Consider the following 14,770-nt stretch of genomic DNA (forward strand, 5'->3'; position numbering starts at 1 on the left):
CCTCCCAGTGGAGGCACCTGCTTATTGTAAAAATACAGCAAATTGTGCAGGCAGAAAACTACAAAAAAATCAACGTTCAACTATTTTTAAATACAAATGGAAGCAGCTAGAATACTAGCAACCTGCCTGTACACTTTGATAACATATGAAGAGCTTGCAACCAAAAGGCGCTAAATCAATTTTGACTGATTTCGAGAAAATCAATGATTTTTAATTATGCACATATCAATCTATTTGGTCATCAAGTCTATATTGCAAATGAAAGAGCTATCAATATAGGTCATAAAAATACATGCTATAAAAATCCTGCACACACCATGTATTTTATATATTTTTTTTAATTATTTTTCTTTCGGATTTAGCTCCTTTTGGCTGAAATAAATTTGAAGTCACCTTTAACTTCTTCAATGGCATTGTTGTAAAAGAATGTAAGGTGCTTTAATGTGCTATGCTAATAAAATAATTACAACACAGAAGCCATTCTCAACATACAATACACCCCCCACCCACACACACACACATGCACTCGTTCACCTTCACACATTACAGAAACAAAATGTTATAACCTACCACTAGTACACTGTTACTGATAAAATTTTAAATTTCATTAATTTCAACAATAGAAAATTAAACATCCAAGAATATCTCTTATTTTCATGTTCACATCAACATACAGCTAACATTCTAGCTAACACCAAATGGCACATATGGGACAGAATCAAACACAAAATTTCAACTCACCTTCACCGCTATTTGATCTCCTTTTAGCCTTGTTTTTCTTCCATTCTCCTTCATTCTTCTGTCTTTTCCTTGGGTTTTTTGTTATATCAGCTAGCTCATTCATGGTAAAACTGCACTAGGATTGTATAAATTGCAGCATTTTTGCGACTTTGTATTCGATCAAAATGTACACAAACAAAACAGAATGCGCACTGATACTGGCTTTCTGTATGTGCAGTGCCAATTGTATTCTTCTCTCTGATTGGTCAGATTATCAATAGATGGGAAACTTGGCCCAATCAGAATAAATAATAAAGAAAGGGATTTAGCTCCTTTTGGCTGAAATCTGAAATGGAAATAGCGCCTTTTGGTTGAAAGCATAAATTTCATATCACTTTTTTTCATATTTTTTAAAAATAAAAAATATGTGATTTGGATACACATGACAGAGGCCTATTAAAGTCATGAAAAACATGCAACCTAGTGAAAATTGGATTTAGCGCCTTTTGGTTGCAAGCTCTTCATATATACGTACATACAGGTACAGTGATGTGAAAGTGTTTTCCCCCCTTCCTGATTTCTTATTGTATGTTTGACTGCGGTAAAGTTAGAAAGATGTTCACAGATTTGAATTTCTGAGCTCAATAGCTCCCAAACGAATGGTTGTTATATAGCAAATCCTACCTCTTTTCAACAAAAACGAGCCGTCTTGTGTGCAGTCTGAGTAAATGTCTAGATCTCTGTGAGAAGACGCCAGCAGCCCAGGAACCGTCTACAAATGTTTTTTTTCTTCTTCGGTATTATTGCATTAATTCAATGTTGCAAACTCTTCAGTAAAAAAAAGTAGGCTGTACAAGAAGTCAAGTAAGATGATGTAATTTGTCACTTTGTTATTGTTATTATTGTGCTTGATAATAATTTGGGGGAATTTTTTATAATAATCATAAATAAATTCAATTCGGTAACATGTACGTTCAATCGCATCTATGAAGAGTAGGACAACAATGCTCACCACACACATCAATGACCGTCTCTTTTTCATACTTCAGCAAAGAGTTTGGCAATATGTGCTTTTAAATAGAAGTCTTCCGGCGCCTCTTAGCAGAGGCCTTCCTCAGGCTAGGAAATAATCCACACCTTCTATGAGTAAATCTTATGCTGTTAATTATATGGATGCGTTTATTAAACTTTGTAAAAACAACTGAGCCCAAAGGAGTTGCTGAGAATATTTATTCGTGCCCATTATACAATCATATGAATGGCTAAAAAGTGGAACTGTTACAATTCCGCATGGTAATTAGATAAACTTGTTTTTTTTAATTTACAAATACACATATACAGTAGCTAGATCATAACCCAGCTAGGTACATATTAAATTACTAAATATGATATTTATACATGTAGGAATGGAAGGCAGAGCAAATGTTAGCATTTGACAAGGAATTTAAAAAAATCTATAGACAAAGGCCTCTCAAAATAAAATATGTAAGCAAAAAACAGTACATTTCAGAAATATGCATTGATTCAAGTAGCTCACTGGGTGTGGTGCGAGGGACATTTTGGCACACAATGTCAACAGTGTGTGTGGGGGGGGCGGGAATTTCGTGTAAAGCAGGACTAGCAGATGACACTAAATATTGAAATGAAAAAACTTTTCCATTCAATTAACTAGTGAGAAAAAGAAGCAGGCAATGTTATACTCCCATGATACAATAGTAGGTTATACTTTTTTGAATACAGTATATATACTAATACAGTATATGTTGCTACTGATCTGTACTATACAGTTTCAGTGTCAACTCACAAACGATCAACAAAAGCTATATTGCATTTGCTGATGAAACAGTTTTGTTGGCTCATTTGTTCTTGTAATTACCCAGCTAATTTAAATGTTGCTGAAACATGACACGTTTTGTTTATTGAGTCACCCAGTAGGGCAGCGGTTTCTACATTGTCAAGATATTTTCAGCACAAATTAAAAAAAAAATACACTTCAAGGTTTCTAACACCAGTAAGTGAGGCACTTTTCTAATAATGCAGCATCACATGCTATTTCGGTTGATACTATTAGTCTCACAGAAGCAAAAATAGCAAAAAAAAAAAAAAAAAAAACATTGGTTACATAGTTGGGACTTATGAGCAGCCTTATCATCAGCTATGGCAGCTGTCAACACATGGTTTCCCTTGTTCAATCCAACAAATTTAAGAAACAGCAAAAAGTGTAAAATTGCTTCAGCTCATTTAATTACATACTGTATATTCCTTGACGACTGATATACTGTGAATTGACTAGAAATAGTATTACAGTACTGTATTTGCATGGGATTGTATTCAATTACTCTGAAAAACAGGGGGAAAGGAGTAAATAACTTAATCCATGCCTTGACCACTCAATCTCATCTCAATGGTTGTTGGCTTTTCAAGTATGATTTTGTCATATTTCATTAACATGTAATGGAAAGTTGTTGACACATCAGTATGGAAGCTCAAAGCAAAAACAGGTCATGAAGTGAGAGCCTGGGAACTAAAAATATAACTGAATGCACTTGACTTGACTTTCCATACCATGTTAATAAAAGTGACAAACTGGATGATATGCATTAAGTTTAAAGTCCAAAAACCGAAAACCTAAGCAAGCATGCATTGTCCTTGTATCTTCAAGTGGGGCCCACAGAAATTAACAACAAATATGATGATGCGTACATGATCAAGCATTCACAGAATTCAATTCAAAGTGGGAGGCTGTCTAAAATAGTCCACACCTCTGTCGGGCTGAGAAGCTCTCATGAGAATGCAGAGTTAGTGACACTTTGTGTGTATTATGACGAAAGGGACAGCGTTGGTGAAGGAATTGTTGTTGCCAAGTTGTAGGTTGAGTTTTGCGATGAAGACTGAGGGGATGCTAACGGACTATAAATGGGTCGAGCAGAAATGGTTAAAGGCGGGGAGTATTGAGCAGCAGTGGCCGATGTCGGGGAGTCTGAACTAACCTCATCCCCTTCTTCCGAGTCCCACACTTCACTCTGCAAGTAGTCTGCAAACAAGGCCTTGGCACGTTGCAGGATCCTGCTCAGGTTGTGGCGCCGTACGAGTCGATCAAAGTGCATGGCGAGCTCATTGTAATCCAGGCTGTTCTTGATGATGTGGTCTCGGTGTTCCAGCAGGATTGACAAGCACAAAAAAAGCATGAAAGGATTGCCTTTTCCGAATTCTTGGGGAGGTGGGAGTGAAAGCGGTTTGATGCCAGCCTCCAGTTTTGGTGAACTGTCCATGTTAACTGTAGCACTTGAGGGTTTGTTGCTCGGAGAAGGGAGGTTGTTAGAGGATGGCCTGGAAATGGGCTGTGAAGAACCCCTTCCAAAAGGCAAAATTGGTGAAGACAGAAAGGATCGATTTTGAGTATGGGAGTTAGACGCAGCTGATGTTTTTAAAGTGGGACTGGTGGTCAAGTTCAACCCTGTACTTCTGAGCAATTGTGCAGAAGATGTGATTACTTTTGGGACAGTTCTTGATAAGGCCTCTCTTCCATTAGTCGTAAATCCAAATGTGGTTTGTGAAGGAGAGTCTGGTGTAGCACCTGACCAACTAGAAGGTAAGGCTGAAGAGGAATGAGACACAGCACCGCTCTTCCAAACTGGTGGACCACTAACAGACGTGGGAGGTGATGATCCAGAAGAAAAGCCATTGTTACAGTATCTTATCAGAGGGGTTCTTTCCCCAGGATCCTCCTCACTGTCAGTGGTGGACTGACGAACTGGAATGCGTGGTGTTGACTGTGACTCTATCAAACCCTGCTGCGGTTTGACATCCTTCACGTCAAAGCAGTCTTCATTTTGGGCACTATAGTACTTAAAGTCTCCAAAGCTCTCCTCAAGAGAAGGAGAAACAACATGTGCCTTTCCCATGGTTACTTTAGAGACACCGTTATTACTTCCAGATCTAACATCAGGTTCTTCTCTGGAGGGCCGAAGCATATGTTGTCTACGCTGCTTCTCTTTTACTTCCCAGTCTTGCCCAAGGCGATTCTCAGCAGGCTTTTTCTTGTTCATGAAACGTGTAATTTTATCTGACTGCAATGGCGGTCCAAGGAGCTCCACTTCAGTTTCAGGAGGATCTGGAGGCAAGGAGCTCCAAGTCACCTCAAGCATCCTTAGGGCATCATCAAAGGCAAACTCCCGCTTCAGTTCCAGGAGCAACCAGCGGTAACAGAAGAAGAGGTCATCAGCTCCACGGGAGACCAGATAGGAGTAGAATTCATAATCGGAATACTGCAAAAGCAATTTTAGATGCTGGAATTTAATAGACATAAGTTGTCCGTCAGGTCGGAAGTTCCCCTCCAAGCGTTTCATAATGCCACAGAAGCAAATGAAGGCATGTGCTTCATTATCCATCACGGCAAGTATCGGCGAGGCGATATCGCTCATCCCTTGACAGTACGAGATCTGAAACATAACAAACATAAATTATATTATAATACATTTATAAGGATTTTAAAAGCCTTTGAATAAACAGCTATAAACACCTGTGGATGTGTGATGGCGAAAGTAGTAAGCAGGTCGGTGAGTGCAGTCAAATGCGGACTGTCTTCTGATCCTGCGTAGTAAGGATGAGCACGATCTGTCCTTAAGACGTCTTTGAGTACATTCCCTCGGATAAATTCAAGATCCTCGTGACTGACGTGGGCCGTCCATTCTTTCTTCAGCTGGTCATACTCTCTCGTCTTCCGCTTCATGTAGTCCATTCTTTCCTGTCCACTCAGTCCGTCTGGATAGACATTAAGGAGGTAGCGCCAAACAACCTAAAAACAGCAGTCGTGGAAAAAAAAATATTTAGCCGAATGGAACATCCTCCTGTTTCCTTGAAAACAAATGAGTCATAGTCATAATAGTCATAGCCACAAGTTTGCAGATATATCATTTTTTTGCCAATAGACACCCCTACTTTTGAGTATTCATATCTTACACAACGATTCCTTATTAGCACGGCGGTCTAGTGGTTAAGCCGCAGACCTCACAGCTAGGAGACCAGGGTTCAATTCCACCCTCGGCCATCTCTGTGTGGAGTTTGCATGTTCTCCCCGTGCATGCACGGGTTTCCTCCCACATTCCAAAAACATGCTAGGCTAATTGGCGACTTCAATTTGTCCATAGGTATGAATGTGAGTGTGAATGGTTGTTTGTCTATATGTGCCCTGTGATTGGTTGGCGACTAGTCCAGGGTGTACCCCGCCTCTCGCGCAAAGACAGCTGAGATAGGCTCCAGCACCCCAGCGACCCTCGTGAGGAAAAAGCGGTAGAAAATGAATGAATGAATGAACGATTCCTTATTAGTTGTCAATAGTATTTAATGCAACGAAAAGAAACCGCACCTTGCGCAGTGAAGGCTCCACACCGCCATGGTAGATCCGCAGTCTTAATTCCTCAGGCCGTGTCAACTGTCCTTGTCCGTTGAGATAACTATGAAACTCAGTGTCACTCAGAGGGGGCTTGAAAGGCTTGATCTCCTCCCCATAAGACCAGCTGAAAGCTTGCTGGACTCGAGAGAAGGTCCGACCGACCTAAATCCAAATGTAGAGACCACATGAGCACCGAGACAAAATACATTGTTTGGCAGCAGAGTATGTGGAAGATAAACAATTGAAAGCAACCTGGGACAGTAAGGACTGGGTGAAAGGAAGTGCTGCAGATGCTAAAGATCTAGTCCTTTCTGCAAGAAGCTGCTCAGAGCCAATAACGTCTTTGGGGCTGATGATGTCCCAGTCTTCCATAACGGGACCTGAGATCAAACAGAGAAACACTATTGTAAATGAATCAACAACACCAATACCTACCCACTTCATAGTATTATAACATAACTATACGATACAACTCTATACTATTTTAAAACAGGCATTTCCCAACAAAAACTGTTCTTACTGTCTTCTGAAGGTTTCACGTCCATCTTGAGTTGTAGATATGGTTTGGCTGCACTGGCAAATGCAACATCCAAATCACCGTCAGATGTCAAAGACAGGTACATTTCTGCGCCGCTTCCACCTCTAGACATATAACTGATTTCAAAATTCCGCTTCCTAAAAGAAACAAAACAGATTTTGATGGAAATATTGCAAAGGCATTACCTCTGATCCATATAAACTTTAATCATGCAGGAAGATGCTTACCCATTCAGATCAAAGGCTTTTATTAGAATATGCTGCAACACCTCCAATGATGTTATCTGAGGATCTACAGCAAAGGAGCGAAACTCTGCAGGAAGTACTCCATCATATTTCTGTAATGCAATAAAACACAAACTGTAAACAAATAATTACTGTAATTGATATTGATATTTTCAAAGTATTGTGTTTTTTGGGTTGGATCATTTCAGCCACACTAACATTTCTTGTTTATAATATTGGCATATGTAGGTTATATCTGTTTAAGCTATGTGGATGAGTGGTTAGCATGTAGGCCACACTGTCAGGAGAAATATGGCCTATGTTTTCCCCCAAAACATGCAGGTTAGGTTAACTGGCGACTCCAAATTGACCATAGCCGTGAATGTGAGTGTGAATAGCGACCAGTCCAGGGTGTAGCGGCTAAAATAAACGGTATAGAAAACAGCAGGATGGATGGATATGTTTTACCTACAAAGTTGACGGACACTAGTAAATATAATAACGCTGGTTCCTCTGCTGTGATGCACAAACGCGTGCGCACATCGGTGACGTCATTCCAGACTGCTTTGACGTCTGACTCAAAGTAGGTTGGTTATATTTGGTGTGTGTATTTTTTTTTTACATTTTACTGTCAATGTCAGTTTGTGTAAATTTGGATAAAACAGTTTGTCAAAAAAAAAGGAAAGGGAAAGAACGAATAGCCCATAGGCACGACAGCTTCTCAACAACAACAATGGTGACGCTGGAACCACGACAGATTTCGCCGGTAACACAATACATCTATGTTTGTCTGACTGAATAAGTATTCTTTACGTGTAGTACGGCAATGTGTACATTAATATATGTACATAGAATAACAGTACGCCGAAACAATTTTGCACAAGATAGCGGAATTGCAAGCTAAATGGCCATCATACCTTTACTTTGACTCGAACCACTCCCCTCTCCTCCTCGCCTGCCATTTTAAGAGGTCCGTTTGAGATCGATGTAGCTCTTTGGAAAATGATCCTTCTTCCATCTACAGCAACATAGAGATCAATAACATGCTGAGGTTAGCCGAGTGGCTTGGCTCGGCTCGGCTCCGCTACTGGTCTTCCTCGGCTTCCCTAGAACTATGGAAGTGTATTATACTACCCTCTACAGGTCATTGTCTGCTATTTTAATATGGTATTTCCGAGTTGAGCTGCAACTACAATGAAGAAATAAGCCATATGATATAAAATCAAATTATTTCACAGTGACAAACTATTATCAAATGAGTTGTATGTATGTTTGAGTTCATAAAACGAACCATTCCATAATTCCGTGAAACCACTGTCCAACTTTTTTGTCATGAGACTTTTAGCTTTGATGCATGCTGGGAAATGTAGTCTGCATTATTATTTGTGCATTGAATCATTACTGAGCAAAGACTTCAATTCCCATAAACACACTTGTTAATTTTTTTCATTATTGTGTCACTTTTACACTCAAGGAGCCACTCAGTTGTCATTTTCCCCATCTCTGTCGTTGGATAATACCGTTCGCTTCAATCTGGGGCCGGAGGGGACACCTCTGCGATATTTTTTTATGAATAATGCATCGCCTTTGACTCGGAGAAAAGGATGGACTCATTGGAGACGAGCTTCTTACCTTGCTAACTAACAAGTAGCTAAATGCTAGCCGATTGGCGCCTACTCCTGTCTTTTGACTACCATGGAGAAAGCCACACTTATGCTAAGTGGCTGCTAAGATAATTGCTGCAAGCTTTTGATGCATTACTACAATTGTGCACGTTGATTGAAACACCGGCGATGGAGGAAGTTGATAAAATCTTGATTCACGCCCTAAAACAAGTCGGCACGTAAGTACTTACTGATATGATGGTTTACTTTTTGAAACATTATTGTTACATAAAATGTGTTTGACTAAAGTTAGCCAAACTGTGCTTATGCGTGAATGACTATCATATGATGCAACACGTGGGTATAAGAATGTCAGCCTGCAGTAATAAAAATCATCCTAATGCAGTTCTGCCTCTTGCAGAGAGCTGAGTGAGGACATTGACAGTGTCAAAAGTTTCACCAGCGAGCTGATAGTGGAGGCGGTGGTGAGATGTATCCGGGTTATCGATCCTGGGCTTGGCAGCGCATTGCCAACCACGCTCCCTCCCGGCATGTCTGCCCGCTTCAGAGTGGGCATGAGCCTGGCCCAGGCCTGTCAGGTAAGGCACCCCGGAAGCTGCTTTACTTTGAATTTAGTGAGGCAAAGTAGTCTTTAGTAGTAGTAGTAGTAGTGTGTACAGTGGCCGACGGGGGCAAAAGTGCAGCAGCAGCATCACACTAAAAGCAAAAGGCTACATATGCCAGAAAACACAATCAAACTAATTAAAAAAAACTGCTTAAGAGAAATGCTACAAGAAAACGGAAGTTTGTTCATTACCATGGGAGCCAGACATGACACCTGTCTTTAAAGATGCCCAGAACATAGTTCATGACTTTTTGAAGATACAGAAAAAATGACCTGGATGTAACATTTACTAATTTTCTTTTGGATGTTTGTGTGGGGCGGCACGGCGGTCGAGTGGTTAGCGTGCAGACCTCACAGCTAGGAGACCAGGGTTCAATTCCACCCCCGGAGTTTGCATGTTCTCCCTGTGTATGCGTGGGTTTTCTCCGGGTACTCCGGTTTCCTCCCACATTCCAAAACATGCTAGGTTAATTGGCGATTCCAAATTGTCCAATTGAATGTGAGTGTGAATGGTTGTTTGTCTATATGTGCCCTGTGATTGGCTGGCGACCAGTCCAGGGTGTACCCCGCCTGTCGCCTGAAGACAGCTGGGATAGGCTCCAGCCCCCGTGACCCTCGTGAGGAAAAAGCGGTAGAAAATGAATGAATGTTTGTGTATTTTTTTGGGGCATTTTCTTTGGAATCTGTTTATCTCGCAAGATTTTGCCATTTTATTAGTTTTGCTGTATTTGTGTGTTTTTGGATCGCAGAACATACTCTTTTGACGAAGAAGATGGTGAAAAGAAAGAAAGATTTGGAGTCCGGTGCAGAACAAAGATGCATTTAATTATTATTGCATAGCTTAATAAAACAAAATATGTCACTTCATTTCAAAGATAAACTGGGTCCTGAGTATGTACTGCTAATTTCAACTTCAGACCACTATAGTACTGTAATAGTTTTCGTCATTGCGGTCATTAAAAAAAAAAAATTAACACCCTGGGAAAAATAAGACTGCCATCCCCAAAAGTATATCCAATCCATATCCAAACCTTTTGCCAGGTAGTTGCCAACATGTCTGTTTGTTTGCAGGACATTGGTTACAAAGGTGAGATAGGTTATCAAACCTTTCTGTACAGCAGCGAGACAGAGATTCGTTCACTGCTCATGTTTCTTGTGGAGAAACTGCCTAGAGAAAGCGCCGAGGCCTCTGACCAGCCAACAGGTAATCACATCAAGCACTTTGTAAGATCTGCCATTCCTGTCAATTGCAGTTGTCATCTATTAATGCTTTATCATGACAAGGCATTATCAGAAATTGTGCAAACAAAGTCATGTAATGCACAAGTACATCATGATGAACCAGAGTACCAGTAGTACACAAGCTTGTGGTTTGTGTTACATGATGTTATGCATATAATGCAATAAATGCAATTTTCATCCTTATTGACATTTTAAAAAGGAAGCAAATTTTGCTTTTCTTTCCTGTAGGCAAATCCGCAATTCTTCAGAGAGCCATTGCTTCTGCCATTAAAGCCCAGCTGGTTGCACCCTGGCTCCCTCCAAACTGCAGGCTGCCACTGCATGGTGAAACACAAGTAAACTCTTAAAAGTTGCACTTTGCTGTTGAGGTAGTGGTTAAAATACACTTTTGATCAAAATTTTAACTTTGGTGAGACAAAAAAATTGCTTACTCAAAGGTGTTTTTTTTTGTCTTGCTGCCATTTCTTCATTTTGCATTTCAAAGCTCTACATAGAACCTCCATAAGACGAAACTGTGAAAAATATAAATTATTCCACGACTACACTGTTCTCCACCATGCTTGCTACTGTATAGTATGTACAAGAGCACAGCTTCAAAGACGTCAAATGTAATACAAACGCATATGTTCTCATGGCATTCAAACGGTCTTTATCTTAATAAGGAGAACTGGAAGGACTTTGCATGAAATGTTTTCGTTGTCATGTGAGATTTTTCTCTCCGCAGATGTCAGGAGCATTGCACAGCTTCCATAGCCAACACCTCAGTTTACCCTACGGTGTTAAAGATCCAGCAAAGAAACCACAGAAAGGTAGGCAGAAGTCTTTACTACAATTTGATCAACATCCAAACTATGTAAACTAAAAATGGAAGGGTTTCAAATATGCTGACCCCCTCTCTGATATGGCTCTTAAGTCGTTAGAAGTGTCCACAAGTAACTTGGATAGTTATCTATGTCTATGTTGGAAAAATGCATAAAAAAAGTAAGCTCTGAATCCCAGACTTATATTTATATTTATACAAAAGTAGTCACAGTTGAACTGAAACGCGTGCTATGATTTCAGAGGTAAAGGACTACCAGCGAGATTTTCTGCGCCCCGTAACTGCTCAGCTCTCTCATAATGCCTCTTTGGTGGTGTCCATACTGGAGCAGCACACAACTGAGCTCACTGCTGCACAGGAATGGGACAATGAGTGGAACAGCCAGGGACTTCTGTCACGTCTGACACCACAGGTATATGTAGTAATATATATACAACAGTTTAAACTGCTTTGTAGTTATTTCAGTTTATATGATCAGATGTTTATCTTTACTCCTTATAATCAGGACTACAGGGCCCGAAAACGGACTCGACTGCGTAAACGGATCGAGGAGCAGTTGCGCTCTGCAGCCCTTCCTTCTGCGGAAAGTGCCTTTGGTGCTCTTGGCTCCACCTCTGATTTGTCCGATATATTGCAAGCCTTTAAAGGCGCCTCCTCTTCCGACCACATCCTAACAAAGGGCTCGCACTTTACCCACTCCCAGAAATTCACTTTCACACAGGTGCATACTACTCCTGTTGCAGGCCAAAACAAATGTGTTGGGACTCTAATTAATCAGCAACATGTGTATTTGTCGTATGTGTGTTTTTGCGCGTGATCAGGAAGTGGAAACGGTGGTGTCCGCTGTGCGGCAGGTAGATGTTGATAACCATCAAAGTCAGCAGGAGGAGCTGGCTTCACTGCAACAGCAATTACAGCAACTCTGCATTGACGTGGACCAGCTGACCACCGAACTGAAGCACATGAGTGTCACAAATGCTCAGGTGACACACACACACACCCCTTTGCCTAAATTTAATCCATAATACTTAATAATCCATCTGTTTCTATTATAAGGACATCCATCATCCATCCTGTACTAACCAGTTATTTTCTCTAAATTTATCTATAAAGAGCTTGTACATGGTACAGACTTTATTTATAAAAACCTGTCTTTGCTGTTTGTATATTTAAACTTGTTATCGTTACCTGAAGCTTATTTATATTGTGAGCATTTTTGATTTAGTTCAAATAGACTTATCCGGCACCCATCTGTGTAGGTACTTGATGAGACGAAGCAGCGAGAGCAGCACAACAGTGAGAAGGAGGAAAAGATACAGGTGAAGAAGAAAACCATTGACTTGTTGCCAGATGCTGAGAACAACCTATTGAAGCTGCAGGTGGGTTGAGTGTGGGTTGCCGTTTCTTTAAATATAGCGGAGCTTCCATATTTCTCAATATACGTATATGTATTTTTATGTCTGTAGGGTCTTGTGGAGGCCAGTGCCAAGCGGGTGGTGAACCTGGCTGCTCAGTGGGAGAAGCACCGTGCTCCACTTATTGACGAACACCGCAGACTGAAAGAAATCTGCAGTAATCAGGATGTAATTACGCATAGGAAATAAGTATTTATCAAAGTGTTTTACTTGGTAATTCATGCATGTTTTTCTTAGATGGAATCTTCCAGAAAGCTGTCTGAAATCAAGGTTTTACATGACAAAATACGTGTGTCAACAGAGGAGGCCAAGAAGAAGGAGGAGATGTACAAACAGCTGGTATAAAAAAAAAAAAAATTAAACATTTTTTTCACATGACTGCGTGCACCTTTCTGGTGGTCATGTGTGTTTTGTCCTTCAATCCAGGTATCAGAGTTAGAAAATCTGCCCAAGGATGTGTCTCGGGCAGCATACACACAGAGGATTTTGGAGATTGTAAGCAACATTAAGAAACAGAAGGAAGAAATTACTAAGGTAAGATTTTAAATAGGACCAGCATAATTATACATGAGCAAGGGGAAGTCTCCTAAGACAAAGCATTGTATTGTTTGGGACTAAAGTTTATGTTTTTTTGACCAAAATTGTATAAATTGGGTTGTTGCAAACACATATCTTCTTAGGTATATTATTGTTATTTTCTCAGGATACCTTTCAGCACAGCATAAAATCATTTGTTGAACTCTTCCAGGAAGGTGCATGTGCTTCTAACAACCTTTTTGTTTCATTTTTAAACAGATTCTGTCTGACACAAAAGAGTTGCAAAAAGAGATCAACAGCCTCACGGGAAAACTGGACAGGACTTTTGCTGTGACGGATGAACTTGTCTTTAAGGTCCTTTTTTACTGTCTTTTCTACGTGCTTTACATAGCCGTCACATTTAAGGGGTCGAATTGGAATTGACTGTTATTTATCGACTTTGTCTGTATGAACATTATTCAATGTTTTATCATTATCGTCACTTGACAGGATGCCAAAAGAGATGAATCTGTCCGCAAGTCCTACAAGTATCTGGCTGCTCTGCACGAAGTACAATAAACATTCTGGATATTCTTGATTTCAATATATTTCTTTGATTTGCAATATTATATCTTTACATTCTCTCTCTTTTGTAGAACTGCAGTCAGTTGATCCAGACCATTGAGGACACCGGTACAATTCTGAGAGAGATAAGAGATCTGGAAGAGCAGGTAGGATTTGGGTGTACAAAGTTGGACAGTAATTTTTTTTTTTTGACTCAATGTATTTGTATATATATTTACATGTATGCTCTATTTTATCAACAGATTGAGACAGAAAATAGTAACAAAACGGTGGCTAATCTGGAGAGGATTCTAGAAGACTACAAGGCCATAAGACAAGAGAATTCTGCACTTGCTGCCAAGGTTAGAGAGGGCTGACTCTATACTACCTAGTGATGGTCACACTTAAAAACAACTGTTGTTGTTGCTCCTTAATTAGACTGAAACACATCATCGAAAGCTATGATTACAGTCCATTAACACCACTTCATTACCATTGGGTGCTGATTTTCTTTATAAAGATCATCCGATATTTATATCATGGAATCTGAACAAGCATTTTATTATGTAGTAATGATACTCATGTCTGATGCCAGATTTTTCATGTTTAAACACATTTCTGTCCACGCATGCTCAGACTATTTATACCCTAAATTAAGCAGCAGTGGACAGCAGACGCTGCTGCCTGACCTGCCTTTATTGGTTTAAAGACCATTGATGTTATTGTTTGAATCATTTTCAGACCGTTTATGGTATTTGAATGTTGTAGACTTGATGTCTAGATCTATTATTAAACTATTGTTTACAAAGTATCTGACTTATAATCTGACACCACTTCAGAAATGTATGGCAATGTGTTCAGCTGCCATCACACATTGAGACATGATATGATTGTTGCTGTACGTTAAGATCTGTTAACATTTGGTAAGGGGCCAGATTGGTTTCAAGCGGCCTCCTTTTCAGACCCTTGGACGGCACCACCTGAGGTCAAATGCCAAGCAGCTGCAGCTGAGATGCTCCTTAAGAAATCTGTCAGGAAGTCAGCACTTAACAGCTGCTGCTCAGGCACTTGACACTCTTTAGGTATTGCAGCTCAGGAACGTGACTC

At 40.2% G+C, this 14,770-nt stretch overlaps 2 protein-coding genes across 4 annotated transcripts; one reads left to right on the top strand and one right to left on the bottom strand.

The window, feature by feature from the left end:
* Nucleotides 1–1,947: 1,947 nt before the first annotated feature.
* On the bottom strand, nt 1,948–7,988 carry tbc1d25 (TBC1 domain family, member 25). Of its 2 annotated transcripts, none has more exons than XM_058050581.1 (7): nt 7,795–7,988; nt 6,881–6,990; nt 6,636–6,790; nt 6,368–6,495; nt 6,089–6,277; nt 5,243–5,518; nt 1,948–5,162 (listed from the first exon to the last, which is right to left on the bottom strand). In XM_058050581.1, the coding sequence occupies exons 1-7, from the start codon at nt 7,837–7,839 to the stop codon at nt 3,540–3,542; spliced, it is 2,526 nt and encodes an 841-aa protein (XP_057906564.1). In that variant the 5' UTR covers nt 7,840–7,988; the 3' UTR covers nt 1,948–3,539. The 2 variants fall into 2 exon arrangements, with proteins under 2 accessions (XP_057906564.1, XP_057906565.1); XM_058050582.1 differs by lacking the exon at nt 7,795–7,988 and adding an exon at nt 7,346–7,401.
* Nucleotides 7,509–14,472, top strand: ccdc22 (coiled-coil domain containing 22). 2 transcript variants are annotated; one of them, XM_058050589.1, is made up of 16 exons: nt 7,509–7,643; nt 8,903–9,080; nt 10,178–10,310; nt 10,577–10,683; nt 11,073–11,157; nt 11,411–11,580; nt 11,674–11,889; nt 11,990–12,151; nt 12,428–12,547; nt 12,635–12,751; nt 12,821–12,922; nt 13,010–13,117; nt 13,379–13,474; nt 13,610–13,669; nt 13,756–13,830; nt 13,927–14,472. In XM_058050589.1, the coding sequence occupies exons 2-16, from the start codon at nt 9,033–9,035 to the stop codon at nt 14,038–14,040; spliced, it is 1,713 nt and encodes a 570-aa protein (XP_057906572.1). In that variant the 5' UTR covers nt 7,509–7,643; nt 8,903–9,032; the 3' UTR covers nt 14,041–14,472. The 2 variants fall into 2 exon arrangements, with proteins under 2 accessions (XP_057906572.1, XP_057906571.1); XM_058050588.1 differs by lacking the exon at nt 7,509–7,643 and adding an exon at nt 8,323–8,720.
* Nucleotides 14,473–14,770: the final 298 nt, after the last annotated feature.

Source organism: Doryrhamphus excisus, chromosome 16 (genome assembly GCF_030265055.1).
Source record: "Doryrhamphus excisus isolate RoL2022-K1 chromosome 16, RoL_Dexc_1.0, whole genome shotgun sequence".
Lineage (NCBI taxonomy): Eukaryota > Metazoa > Chordata > Actinopteri > Syngnathiformes > Syngnathidae > Doryrhamphus > Doryrhamphus excisus.